At 36.6% G+C, this 15,418-nt stretch overlaps 1 protein-coding gene across 1 annotated transcript in view; it reads right to left on the bottom strand.

The window, feature by feature from the left end:
• Positions 1-11,076, bottom strand: part of ort (glycine receptor ora transientless) — a 29,698-nt gene extending 18,622 nt beyond the window's left edge. Inside the window, exons 1-2 of the mRNA XM_090369063.1 lie at positions 10,948-11,076; positions 6,953-7,044 (exon numbers count right to left, since the gene is read on the bottom strand). Of these exons, the coding sequence (XP_090225189.1) occupies positions 6,953-7,044; positions 10,948-11,030 (175 nt within the window). The 5' untranslated portion in view covers positions 11,031-11,076. The remainder of the gene's footprint in view (positions 1-6,952; positions 7,045-10,947) is intronic.
• Between the last annotated feature and the right edge of the window lie 4,342 nt (positions 11,077-15,418).

Below are 15,418 nucleotides of genomic sequence, written 5' to 3'. Positions count from 1 at the left end.
AATCTTTTGATTTTTTACAGAAAGAGGCGGCTTTCATATAGGCAATCTTGGAAATCTAAGCAGAAGACTATCATATCTGTGATTCTTCAACTCCTGCACAAAGTTCGGCTGTAAAAGGATCTGTCTTTGCCTCGATTGAATTTTTCTGTTATTTACTGCCCACTGGCCCTTTTATTCAGACGCACAATTCGCTTTAAATCCTTGCAGTTTCATTCTTGGAGGCGCCTCCGTAGCCAGGTGGGCAGGAGTAGCAGTGCGTAGCACACGCTTCTTGATTAGACCGTGGGTTCGAGCCTGTGACCACTGGATGCGGAAAGGTCAGGGAATGACCACCGCATATTCCCGGAGTAATACGGCCTTAGTTGCTAATGCTCCTAAAAACCAAACAACAACAACATTCTTGGAGTACCGACTTTCTTCATTTTAGAGCTGCATTCTCTTTCGCCTTTCACTAATTGTATACTTTTGAGATGGTTGCTTTCGGTACACTCTTGATTTCCTTCGTTTTCTCAATGGTGGCTCTTGTTAAACGTGCTCCAACAATCACACCTTTCTGAAATTTGGAAAAATTACCTGTTTTTCCCCATGACTTAATCAACTAAGACTTCCCACGAAAGTGCAGTACTTATCTGATACCAAGAACTTGTGTTCCTACCATGAGACATCTTTCATTTGCATACCGTACATTTACTTATCTGTTGGTGCCAATTGTGAAAGGTTTCTAACTTTTATGATGGTGAGTGTAAATATTGCACTATAAAATATTACACTTATAATATTGCACTAAAACGTGTGCATCTGTGACTGTGCGTCACACTATACCCTCCACCCCCAAATATGACTTTATGGTTGGAGGCAAACCAGACGTGCTGGGTCTGCTATATTAATTTATTCGCTGTTGTACATAGAAAAAACAACTGCTTTAACTTAAAAATCTATGTTAAAAAATACTGCTAGCAGTAAAACTAACAGTAGGATATTTGTAAATGTTTTGAACTGATAATACTAGAATATATATGAATCTCTTGAAGTGGTGCAAATACACACTCTCCTTTGCACCACTCTGTGTGTGTGTAAATCAGAATTATTCAAAACAATAGGACGAAAGTGGCTGTAGTTTGTGGTAGCAGTCTTTCCGGTGTCCCACATAGTGAGGGGTAATTACTTTGGAAAAGGATTATTGATTTTTCTTATATGGCGTGAAACCAAAACATACATACATGCATACATACATATCCACATGTATGTGATTTATTTCTCTTTTCTAAGTAGAAAATTTAATGTAAGCAAATATATTTTCCAACATTGATGATATTAAGAACGAAAATGTTCGAAAAATGTTTCAAGAGCAGCATCATTATCGCATTTATGTATACTTAGTTGGTTAGTTGAAGAAACCAGAACACATTACCTAAATCATCCATTCCAAACCCGTTGAGAATTTAGCTAGCTGTTAGAGACGAAGATCAGTTGTTTGATATCGTTATTTAGACCACAGCGTAGAAGGCTTTTGACCTCTCCCTTGGTTATGATACGAACAACTTCGGGACTCGTTAAATTAATTCATCGTGAAACCTTGATGATTGAGATGCTATCCGATAATGCTGTGAACTGTACATATACAAAAACGTTCTTTTAGCTTCTGTGTCTGTTTTTATATTCTGCCACATAACTCAAGTTAATAAATGAGGTTACTTAAAGAGTTTATCGGCTCTTGAACAACACCAGATGCTTACAGCAGAGTGGGTTATAAAGGTACTCCGGAATTGTGTATTAGAACAGGTGCGGTGTTCCATAAATGAATTTATTATTGATGTCGGGTTTCTTACTTTGCTGTAATAGTTTCCATTTACCTAAATGAATTGGATTAAAAGCTGAATTACAAGCTCAATTAGTGGTTGAGAGGAACCTCGAATATTTATTATAAGGTGCAAATTTCTATGAGTTTTATTTCTCTCATGTTTGTCTCAGATTGTACCTTATTAAGAATTTGTTACTTGATTGCTGTAGCCAGCACATCTGGTTACAATATGAACTACTGTATATTCTAGAAGCTCGAGCTGCAATTGCAAAAAAATGGAGATCACAGGGTTGCTCAAGGCTACAATATCTGGAATTTATAAGAAGTGGTCGGAAGATTTGAAGGAGAGTTCCGATCTATTTCTGCACTGAGTTACTTGTGAGAAAAAGATTCTCGCAGAATAGATATCCCTAGAATTTTACGTAGGTTCGACAGGTCGAATCACCAATCTCTTTTAGAGAAATTAAGTGATATTTCAACTGAGATAAACTTAACTGCCTAGCCACTTTATTATGACTATTAGCTAATATGTGTTGGATCACCGTTGGCCGAATCACTCCTCCTACGTGACACGGCATGGAGTTAACAAGGTGTTGGAAGGGGACATGGAGGATTTTGGATTATTTATGTAACAAAATTGTCCTCAATTCTTGGAGTGGCATGGCCTGATTTTGCTGACGAACAGCCGTTCCATTTCATCCAGTACACGCGCAATGAGACTGAGATTCGGAGTTTGGGCAGATGAATTCTTTATGTATTGAACTTTTTTTCACTTGGATAAACAGGCACAGTCAACAACGTTGCTGATTGTGTCTGATCTACAACGATGTTAAGATAAATCCTGGTGGTCACGATGTCCTCCATTGGAATTAGGGGATCAAACGTTTTCTGAAAAATAAACATGTCCCACACCAAAGAATGGCATGATCCTGATTTGGTGCCTGTAATGTTTTTGCATTAAATGCAGACGTTAATTGTTCCTTTGTTTGGGGGAAATTACACTTCATAATCTGCTCCAGACGTTAACCACCTCACTCCTTCGCCTTACATTTTTGGTTTCAGCTTCGTCGACAACAGCAGCTGTCCTCCCTGCTGTATTACTCTCTAAGGGCCCATCGATAAGCATACCTCGTTGGAAATTCATGAGATCCATTTCCCATTACCGAGAAAATGATTTGGCCACTATTACAGGGCAAATAAATTTCGCACAGCTTTATAATGCTTTCCTGCACACTGCACACACATTGTGAAAAAGGCCCATAAAAATTCCTCATGTCATCCACCGGACTCGAACTCAGGAGTTTTTCCATCCGGTGTGGGGAGGACGGCGTTTTTATCAACTGTGCTTCCAGCGAGGGAACATGTTATGAAACACCCTATGTCTGATGCTTCAGCAAAGGAAAACGTTTGAGACTTTTACATTCCTGAACATCATCATTATAATATGATAAGTTCATTTACTGACCAGAAGACACTTCACTCAGAACTATCAGATTATAATTGTTTTTCGTATCTATGCTTTTTTGATGTTTATTACAGATAATACAGATTTGGTGTTTATGAAAGAGTCCAGTGCCATCTGGATATATGATCACCAAGTAGGACTAAACATAGCCCTAAACAATGCTGAGGAAGGATCTGGAGGTGAAGGTGTGTTCATTTAGGATGAGGGGACCCAGTGATGTCCACGAAAACATCCCACAAACCACTACCGTCAGACTGTTTATGTCCAACCGTGCAGTCTGGAAGTAGCTGTTCACCGTCGAATGCCCATTTGCATGATGGAACTGGTACCTTGATTTATCAGACCAGGCAACCGTTTCCAGTCATCAAATATCCAGGAACAGTACTCCCGTGCCCATTGCAGACGGAGGTGTCGATGATGGTCTGTCAACATGAACAAGTGACCTACTACGTAGGCCTGTCCTCAAGAGTGTCCACTGAATCGTGCGCTTGGAAACCTTTCCTTGTGCGCTCTATTTATAGTCTGCTATTATTGAAGGATCGTAAGCCACCTGTTTTTTCCAGACAGCACATGCCAATTGCCGTTCACCTCTACAACCAATCAGCGGCGGTCTTACCGTCCCAGCAAATTGGGGTTGTATGTTCTTCCTCGGACCATTCCACCCTACCTTCATCCTCGAACAGCTGACAGTAGTTGTTAAGATGCTGGCTCCGACGTAGTAGCTCAGCAAATCATTCCACGCTCAAACTCCCTCAGGTCCTTCCCTTTCCACATTGCATGGGCTTCGTGATGATGGACTGAGTCGTGGAGGGTGGTTATAATGTTTTGGCTCATGAGTATATATATAATGCCAACTTGTATATACAGAGAATTTCAAGCGATTTCGAAGATTTACAAAACTTTTATATTGTTTTCACATCCTGAATCGATCCTGAAAGTACTACTTACATGTTAACGAAACGCCCTGTGTAATAGTCCTCGTGGGTAGAATCGCCGTCTTCCCTACACCCTGTGGAAAAGACCTCTGTTCGAGTCCCGTTGACAACGTGAGAAATTCTTACGGGACTTTTTCACAACGTGGCGTTTCACAAGAGATGGAGTTAGTCTGTGTTACCATGCTACCCTCGCTTAACAAGGCAAGGGTAGCATGGTTTGTTGTCCCGGAAACTCGGGTTTTTTGTCCAGCAAACAGAAAATCGACCACAGAACATACGCAATTTACAGACAGTATACACGGAGAAATATGGTCTTGGTCGCTGATGCTCCTAAAATCCTACTACTACAACTACACCATCTCTGTATAATATATTTGCAGGAATTCTCCAGAGCCAAACATGATCAAAGTAAGATGGTCACATTGGTTTTGGAGAGTTTGACAACGTTGAATTAACCCAACGCAAAGAAAAGCTAAATATTTTATTTGGAGTTAGGACAAAAATCAACTTTTTTTCCCCAAAAGCGACTCGCACTCCTAAAAAAAAAGAATTGTTTATAAAAGCGGTCTATCCAGCGATTTTCGTTGGTCAGGGTTAGATTCAAACAGTTATAGTTTTACCTTTACACCAAGAGATGGAGCTACAGTATATTCCTTCCAAGTGAAAAGATCAAATTTATAAATATGGCCTTGTGCCAACATTTTTTTGCCTAGCGAAATTGCCTCGAGTTCACTGATTTAACTGGATACAACTCCATCGCTGTTTAATTATTAAAATGAGCCAATAGATGAATGAATTCGCATCATCAAAATTTCAGTGAATTAGTCCCAGCTACGTTTTAAACAAATTAATGTTTTAGATGGTAGAAGCGAATACCTTTTCAATTAAGATGAAATAGATAAGATCCACTTTCCTGGAGGAATTACATGACCAATGCAAGGTAAAAAAAAGCGAGCTACTAGACCATCACTTTGGTTATTTAAAATGAAGAAGTATTGCTTTCATTTTCTTTTCTTTAAATATAATTTTTAAGATCTTAGCGTAGTTTAAACTTTGCAGAGTTTCTTACATCCACAGTAAATGCATCATCTTATTTCTTAGAAAGCAACTACCTTGACGTGGAACTGTTTTGGATCAACTACTCGTAGATATTCTTACCGAGAACGAATCTATAATGTAGTTCGCAAAGTCTGCAAACCAAACCTTTGTCTGGTAACTTGACTGAGGTATTTAAATGCACAAACAAGGGGTCATAAGCCCTAAAGGGTAATCACAAACTATATATAAGCATATTGTTGTTGTAGAAGGATTTTAGGAGCATCGGCGACTAAGGCCATTTTACTCCAAAAATGTTGTTTGTAAATTGCATGTGTTTTGAGGTCGATTTTCTGTTTGATGGACTAAAAACCCTAGTTTCTGGGAGAAAAAACCATGCTATCCTCGCCTGAGACCGATTAACTGATGAAAAAGGCCCCTGAAAATTCCTCACGTCGTCGACGGGACTCAAACTCAGGTCTTTTCCATTCGGTATGGGAAGGACGGCGATCCTGCCAACTGTGCTCATAAATTGACTGCCAGAATCAACACCCACCTGTAGAAATGGAACTTCAACACTTGTAGAAATGGAATGCTTCTTGTAAATTTACGTGGTTGGATAGATATGATAAAACAGATAAAAAAGACGGATAGAAAGGTTACAGTAGGTATTTTAAAGGTGATGTTACATGACCTTTGCTTCCGTTTATCATTGTGCTGCTGCTAGAAATAATACTAATCCTAATATGAGATATTTCGGTAAAAACAAATAAACGTTAGTCCCCAATAAGACAATATAATTCCTTTTTTTAATCCTTCCCTTTTTGGGTTTCCTCATATTACCATTATTTAAGGTTCCTCGGATTTTTTATTTTTGTTGCTAATGATAAAAAAGTATTCTTTTAAATTCTTTGCTGGTATTCAAAAATTTGTTAGTACGTTAATCTTAAGAATCCTGTGTAAATGTTTTTGATTCGCATTCTAATTGAAGCAATCTGAAAAAAAGGGGAAAAAAGTGTAATATATGGAAATAAATACCGGATAGTCCAATGAATATTAGCCTAACTGCAAACAAACAAGTTTTTATGAGCAGTAAGAACTGTACTATTAAAAATATTCACAATGGGTTAGAAATCCAGCCTATTGTTCAGAGTAAAACTCTTTAGTTTAATGGTCTTAAATTAAATATTAAATGCCAAGAGTATGCTTAATGAATAGAGAACTGGAAATTTTGTCTCTGAGATTAATTATTCCATTTCATTTTGTTTTTGTTTTACAGGCTTTTAATGAAGTGCCTCTGACAGTAGTGTCGCCTATTAGAGGCCCTGAGGGGCTCGTGTTTCAACTTCATTTTAAAGAAGGCAAAGTGAACATTTGCCTGGGTTCTTAAATTTGCTACATCTGCCAATGTACCACATTTTACCGTACCATTTTGGGTCAAGGTGGCATAGGGAAGGATCATATTTTTGCTGGATGAAAAATCCTAGTTTCTGAAAGGAGAGGGAACACCATGCAGAAAAGAGTTCCAGTTCCATCCAGTCCAACTGTGGAAGGACAGATATGAACATTTCTCTTTATTAATAATATAGATAGGGAAGCGAAAAGTTGGGTTTCAATGAGTTCCATCAGGGAAGGAGAAGCAGATTCTATAATTCTATAATAGTAATTATCATATGGCAGGCTAAACAATTCTGTTTCTAAATATCTAATAAATACCTTCTTTTTTCGGTGGCTTCATTTTATCATACGTTCTTGGGTCTTCGGGTAGTAGATCAGCAAATGTCAGCCGACTTACATGTGATTCAGTGCTGTTTCACCATGAAAAAAAACAAAACAAACGAACGTCACAACTTACTTTGGTAGCCTGAATAACGAACAAAGTAGTTTAGTGAAACATGGTATAAGGATAGAAATCAACTGATGCCGGTCAATCAACTGGTGATGGTGATTATCAGGATGGTCATTATCATGAAATGCATTTGAAGAGTTATGGTTTGGTAAGAGAGCTATTTGCTACGTTAGTTAAAGCTTAATTAAAATCAATTACGAACAAAATCGGTATTATATAACGTTAGTTAAAGCTACACTAATTTCAAAAATTTAAGAAACACACCTGATTTGAAAAATGTATTTCCCACACTCCTGTATACTGTAGATATACAATGAATGGTGTATCACATACCCACCACTGACGTGGCATACCCTATGCAAATCGTATAACAAAATTCTATTCATGTATACATTGGATATCTCCTCTCCCTTCTCAAAGTGCTATCCGATGTATACATTGGATAACACTTTGAGAGGCGAATTCCACATGGACCTGCATTAGATTCCTTGCTCTTCGTAATATTTATGAATGATCCGCCTTTGTGCATCACTCGCACAGAAATGAAACTTCTCATTTATGCGGATGATATGAAACTATTCCGTCTAATTCTGTGATCAGCAGATTTCAAACTGCTGATCACAGAATCAATCGGTAAATCTTAAAATGCAATCTAAAATCTGTGGTTTTCCACAGACCTTAGATTGCGCTTTAAGATTTATCGATTGATAGAAGAAGGCCTGATGGAAGTAGCCTTACATTTCATCCACGACTTCACTCTTGACTAATGTGTTGTAGTGATTTTTTCACGCGAATTAATTTTAGTTCCTTTTTACCAATTTGCAATAAACATGAAAGCTGATCTATTTGCGAAGTTGGAATCGAATATTTCATTGGATTCCGATACGTTCTCTTATGGACCTTTTCGGAGTAATTTGATAGTCTAAAAATAGTTAACCCTAAATAGTTTTCCCTATGGGGAAATGTTTCCTAAATTGTCTTTTACACTGTCTCCTTAATTAAATTGCTCTCTTCTGTGTTCCCCCCTTTAATAACTATTAATAACTTTAATAACTATTATTTTTTAAAATTTTTAAATTAAAATTAATAAAATTTTAATACTTTTTAATAAAGATTATTTATTAAATTTTTAAAACTAAAATTTTAAAATAATTGCACACAGTTCATTCGTGTAGGCATATTTAACTTTCCTCTGCTAGTATGGAGTCTGACAGGCGCCACTTTTTAAAAAGTTTTATTATTTTTTTAAATCTTAAAAAGAAATAAATCAAATCCTCTCATGTGCCTTTCCCCACCAATTTTCTGTAACTATATGCTATATTTTCTGTTTTCATTTCGATACACTGAACTGCAAGACAAAATAGCTTTGTTTGACGTTTAATAGACGCCAAGTGAGCAAAAGTGTTTACTTTTAGGCAACTCCCATTCCCACGTGGTGCCTATGAGACTCCAGCGAACAGGTGTCTAATCGTGATACTTTGATTTCGCCCGCTAAACGCGAACAGCTGACAAAAATACAGACATTTACGTTGCATCTTCCAGACGCGATTTGAACATACGAATTTCAATCTGGGTGGTCAGTGACCTTGAAAATTAAAAAAATATATATATAATAATAATAAACAAATAAGATAAAAACTTTATTATTATTATTATTATTGGTTTCTATCATTTTTTGTTCGATATTTTTTAATTGAGTTTAATAAATCATTGAAGACTGAAACAAATAATTGTTTCAGTCTCCAAGAGGAGTCAGGGAGAATGCACTGCAGTTTGAGAAACTCTGGTGAAGACAGTTTTTTCTGACTGTCTTCAATAATCATTTCGCTTAAAGGAATCATAACTTCTAACCTTTGCACAAATAGATCGTGCGATCAGCTTACTTAACATCCTTAGTGAACTAGGTTTTCTTCTTCATCTTCATTCTTCGGAATAATCTTCCTTTTTATGTGATTCCTGAAAGTTACAGTGTATTGAATTCAGGTCCAATTTCCTCTCCTTTCCCAATCCTCAATCCATCGACGGTACGAGTGTACTATAGGGTTCAACAATCTAGGATCATTGAAAAGTAACCGCGCAAATGATGCCAAAGAGGATGTCAGTGAAAATAAGAACCAAGGTATACAAGACAGTGTAAAAGTAAATGGAATTATAATATTACTCGAAGTTTAATACTGGGAATTTTGAAAGAAAAACTATTAATCAAATTATTTAATTTAGTAATTATTAATAAATGAAAATTTAGAAATGTAATAAGAAATCTCATTAAATGCATGGAGATAACTAATATTTACTAGTATTTTAAACTATGACATTAAAAGAACCAGAATATTCAATAGAAACTGATGTATTATTGGAAATTGTAAGAGTGATATTCCTTTCCCATTGAATCCTAATCATGTGTTTATAGTCCTTAATCTTGCTTCTTTAGAGACTGTTCTAGTCCTGTGGAATGAACTGCATGTGAAGGAAGATACCTCGCGTATCTTAAACGATATTTTCGATACATCCCTCTAGAACGTATCAAGCAGGTCTGTATGGCCAAGAAAATACTAAGTTACAACTGTTCTGTGTTCAATGTACACATCAGCATAAAATGGTCAAACTGAACTATTTACTCTTATTGGTGACTGCCTTTTTTTTAAGATAATTTAGCCAACCTCTGCATATCTAGAAAACAATTTCCAAAACTGCATGTAGAAAAAAGGTCAGATTTCCAATCAAGAAGATTATCTTCTTATTGCACTTCTATTTCTTCAACACTAATAAGAATATATTTTGAACACGAAAAAATTCCACGGGTATCTATGATTAAAAAACGACTGATTTTTATTGCTTTTTTGAACTTTTTCTTTTGACAGGGGACCTACTATACACTCGAAGGACTGCATATAGGAACAAATAGACTTGTCACTTATCTACTTTCACCGGTATTTGCCCAGTAAACTTTGCTTTTTGAAATTTTTTCCAGTACCCGAAAACATAAATTATATTTCTGTGCACTGCACTTTTACAGCGATCCCTATACTAAATCTGTAGCAAATATAACGTAGAGAGCTTTTAAAATATTAAACAAGCTTCTCGAAGCAAAATGATGTCTGTATGTCCAAATATTACCAATTCCACTTTATAAAATTGCCTGTGATGCTCCCTAGCAAACTCTGATTGACAGCTACAAAACGCAAGCTCTTGGCTAACGCGCATGCTCAGGAAAACAAGTCGGGATCTTATTTTATTGTCTATATATTAAAGGCAATAAAATAAGAATTTATCCACAGCCTTCTGCATGTCAAGTAGACTCAGAAGTTCTAATTTGATTACAATTCATTTCTGATTTAGAAGAGAATTTAGTTTTTAAATCGTGCACTATATTGCCAATAACGGTAAACATAAATTAATCATGGCGCAGTATAAAAATAAAATGGTACTGTTTCTTGTTCCTATCGTCTGTTGTCACTTTGATGTCATTTAACCGAGACAGATTTAGGAGAAAAAAACTTACGTCATAGCCACAAAAATCCAGCATTATTAAATTTATAATAATATCCGATTTATTTAATACTTTTTAAGTTTTTATAATTATAATTTTGTATTTACTGCGAAATTTTTTTTTTAAATAGAACGGTGGCATAAATAAAAAATAATAATAAATAAATGACGTAAAAGAAGCAGAAGATCATAAAAGAAGAAAATTATAGAGGGCGTGCTAGTGCAGTACTTGGCCAATTTCTATCAGCTAATTCATCGAGAAATGGACGTTTCGTGGTTAAAATAACGTAAAAAAGAGGCTGGTTTTGAAATAATATTTAGAATATTATTAGATGCACATTTATTAATATTAGAGAATTAAAATAAATCTTACCTGATTATTAATCCGAGCAGGATGACCTTTGATAATGCCGTTCTGTTGATATTGTAGATAGGTCGGAGGTGATGAACATCCATATTCCGTAGGCAGCAAAGGCGAATGATAAAGAAACTACTACGCAAGGAAGAAACGAATTCAGGACGGGAAAGAGAGAGACAGAGAGAGAGGGAAGGGGAGAAGACTGATGTAGTTTGCCCGCTGCTGCCGCTAGAGTCGTTCTGTAAGAGAACGCAGAAAATATTAGCAAACGCCAAACGAGCGTGGTGTGCTTTGGCTCGCGCACGGAGAAGAAAGAGAGGGAGAAAGAGGAAGAGAGTAATTATATTAGAGTAGGTGAGCGATAATGTAAACAAGATCAACAATGTCTTTCATTAGACCTACTAACTGATAATTTTACAATTCAAAATTATGCGATTTTAATTGGTTTTTCAAGTAAGCTTAATTTTAGATTTCCAAAATATTTCCTGACCTTAAAATTCCTAAATAATTTTCAATACGCTTTAATACTCATTTCTGGAGGTGTTTATGTATAGAAACAATATCGTAGGAAATAGTGTGCCCTCATTTACCCCTTGCATATCGTCAAAATCGATGACCAGTACTTCCTGCACTGGTCATCGATTTTGACGATATGCAACATGCTCCACAAACAACAGTTTACGCAGTTCTGCAGGAAAGATGAGGGTAAAATACAGCTCACTGTGATAACCTGTTTCCTGCTCAATTCAAAACGTTTAACTTAACTTCTTCCATCAGTTTTGACCGATTACCACCCAGGACAAGAGAAGACTTTATAAAGATACATAGCTCAAGACTGGTGAAGGTATTCGTCTCATAAAAATCCGATTTAAATAAATATGTATCTATTAGTTCGATATTAATATTAATGCAATATATACACAATCCTCAATGGTGCACTAGTACAAAGTATTGTATTAGGGCATATCAAATTCAGAAATAGAATTTCATAGCACGTAGATGGCAGCACTGGTTTCGAGGAGTTTGTAAGTACTACACGTTGTTATTGGCAGTTGACATCCAGCTATTTGCATGCCAGGACATACTACATAACAATTGAGTTTATTGTTGTAATCACTAAATACAATAGCCACGTCCAACTTGTAAAATGGAAGTGGCTGGTGTATTGCTTCTGAATTTTGGTTGGTTGGTATAAGATTTTAGGCGCATCAGCAACTTAGGCCATATTACGCAGTATATAATATGTCTGTAAGTTGTGTGTTCTGTGGTCAATTTGCTGTTTGCTGAAAGAAAAACCCGAGTTTTCTGGAGAAAAACCATGCACCACTAGCCTTGAGCTCAACCAACTTGACCACATTGTCAAAAAAGGCCCATGAAAATTTCTTGCATCGTCATTGACTGGATTCGAACGCAGTTCTTTTCCACCCGGTATTGGGAAGACGGTAGTTAATCAACTGTGCTGCCTGCGAGGGCTTCGGGTTCTGATTGCACTGATCAAGCTTGAAATCTTGACACTTGTTGTTAGACACTTGCTGGATTCCGGTGATGTTTACATAAGTTTCCCTATTCCGAAGTTGGTGAAAATCAATCTCTGCGTATGATCAAGCCTGTTGTTTACTGGTTACATTCCGATTTAGGGTTAGTATAGGAGCTTTGTTGCTAGTCAGTCAGTCGTTTGTAACAATTTCCTTTGAAATCTCGTAGACAATTAGTGAAACACCTTTTAACTCGGTGTTTTAATTAGTTTGTTTCAGATCATGGGGAGGCAGGATGTAGGGTTTCTCTGTGAGGTAATTGGATTTTCCTCCTGCAAAACAATGAAGATTATAAAGAGAATTCAACTATGCTGGCTGGACTTTACTGTTTACTGCTTCTGTCCTTTGGCTATCATAATTGGCGGGAATCAAAAAGGAGTAGACTACACTATTAGCAGTTATACTCAGCAAACAAAGAAAACAAATAATCGAGCCGAATTGTAAAATACGATGAAGTCTATTTTTGTCCCCATTCTAATTTATCGTCTCTAGTCTATTAGCTATTTTATACTCCACAGCATATCACATAGGAGCCCTAGTGGGTAGTACAGTAGATAAAATCGCCGTCCTTCCCATACCATTTGGAAAAGCCCTGAGTTAGAATCCCGTCGATGAAGGGAGAAATTTTTATCGGTCTCTTTGCAACGTGGCTGAGTTATTTGGTCTCAGGCGAAAGTAGCATGGTTTTTTCTCCCGGAAACTCGGGTTTTCTGTCCAGCAAACACAAAATCGACCTTAGAACACCCGAAAATTACAGACAATAAACACGGAGCAACATGGCCTTAGTCGCCGATGCTCTTAAAGTGGATTCTTGAATAATGTTCACCAATATTATTAGTTGCGCATGGTGTCTTGACATCTCAGAATCAATGGTCGCCCAAAATGAGAAGGGAAACCGTTTCTCTCTATTTATTATTATAATACACTCTAGTTATAATCAGATATCTTTACTCGTGCATGTCCAATTTGAATTATCGAAAAATCTTCCAATCTCTTCAGAATCTCTAAGATATATAAAGTATTGTTCCGTATTTATCAAACGGGTAGTTACATACCGAATGATGGGAGTGAGTTCTGATTATATGCCATCCCAAAATTGCTAAAATTTTATTAAAATAGCATATATTTCAGTTATTATTATTATTGAAATTACAAAATACTTTTATTAATCAATCATTTTGTGGCTTAATCTTTAGAATTTAGTTAAGCATATGAATGCAATATTTCAGTGATCAAAGTATTTACCTGGATTTTCTAATAGAATTTGCTAACTCTAAAAGATTATGTTTTACTAATTCTATAAAATGGCTTTCACCTTCACAGCCAGTAACTCTTCCTTTCATTTACTGTGGTTCATGTGCAATTAAAAGTGACAGGGCGTGCATAAAGGTTCCTCTCAGCTGAACTCAATTATCTTCAAAACAGATAATCAATGTGTTTGTGTTGATGAAATAACTTGTCTTTATATTTAAACTTAGCAGAATTATCTTTCATGATTCAAAGCTTAAAACATTTCAAGAAGTTTCGTTTATTTCTTTCCCAGTAGCTGAGAAGTACGTCTTTGATCACAGATAGTAACCAATGCGAAAGTTTTATTCTAATTCTAAATTAAAGTTACAGAGACATTGAAGATGATGCACTAATATTTTAAATGTGATAAAATTTGTAATTATTTTAGATATGTCTAGGGTTAAATAACTTTTGGAAAAGTCTAGCGAAGTTCGATATAACAAAGTTTTTTTGTTTTTTTGTACACTCATTTACACTTAAGCTAGTAATGCAGCTGCTTTTAAAATAGGATAGTTTCTTGCTCTTATAATTTATTTATGGGACGGGAAAGAGTTTGCCGATGGTTGGGACTCGTTTATCTTAGCAAGCGAGATGCTAAATGAACTGCGTGCGAAGTACAGGAGAGGAGAAGGCGAAAGTGTCGAGGGATAACTGGTTTTAGATAATGGGCAAATGTACATGGCTCAGTGGTGGATGTCCTTCGCGGAAATGATCAAGTTGAATGAAGCAGGAAGAGCAAAAATCAAAAGCTGCAACCTGCACTCAACTCTCAGCGAGATACAAACCTCTAAAAGAATTTTATTTAAAGCTAGACACCATTAAAGTTAATTGGCTCGGTTAAAGAAACATAAAATTGTGTGCAGAAAACAGAAACTATTTATTCATTGTTTATTATTGACTGCTTACGTTTTAACCGGTAAGAGTTTGAATTATCTAAAAATATACTGAGCGGTCATTTTATTAGGTACAACTAATTTTCCATGAAATGGAGCATCCGTTCGGTAACAGTATAAAGTATTTGTGCCGCGCAATATAAAGCAGATACGTAGGGATGTGCATGGGTGCAATTCAGTGCAAGAATGGGAAAGATGAAAGATTTAATTGACGTTGAACGTGGTATTTGGCGCCAGTATGACCATCACGGAAACTCCTTCTGGGGTGCTTACGTACGACTGGGCCTCCGGTCTGTCATCTGAAAGAACCAGCCACCTAGACATTCCTCAGGCTCTAGCACATAAAAATCTAGCTTTCATCTGTATATAACAACCATAACATCTAATTAGTTATTAATTCAATATAAACAAAACAATAAATAATAAAGAGATTACATCAAAACTTGACCATTTAGCCTCGCGGTTGGGATTCGTCGAATCTGACCAATCCTGGTTCCTGCTGTATGCTGATGGAAAGCCTAGAATATGGTGAAATCAGCATGAGTCTATGGACCCATCCTATGTGAACAGTGAAGGTTGGTGGTGGGGGTTAATGGCGTGAGATGTTTTCGTGCTGGGCATTGGGTTATCCCCTGATACCAGGGGCGCAACATTTGAATGCCAATGTTATCTGGAAATTGTTTCCGACCCCGTGCATCCCTTTATAGCTGCAGGGTAGCCATTCGGCACATTCTTGTGGGATGAAACGGAATGATCTCTTCGGACTAA

Source organism: Mastigoproctus giganteus, chromosome 2 (assembly GCF_048544385.1).
Source record: "Mastigoproctus giganteus isolate SK-2022 chromosome 2, ASM4854438v1, whole genome shotgun sequence".
Lineage (NCBI taxonomy): Eukaryota > Metazoa > Arthropoda > Arachnida > Uropygi > Thelyphonidae > Mastigoproctus > Mastigoproctus giganteus.
This window is presented reverse-complemented; position numbering and strand designations above follow the sequence as displayed.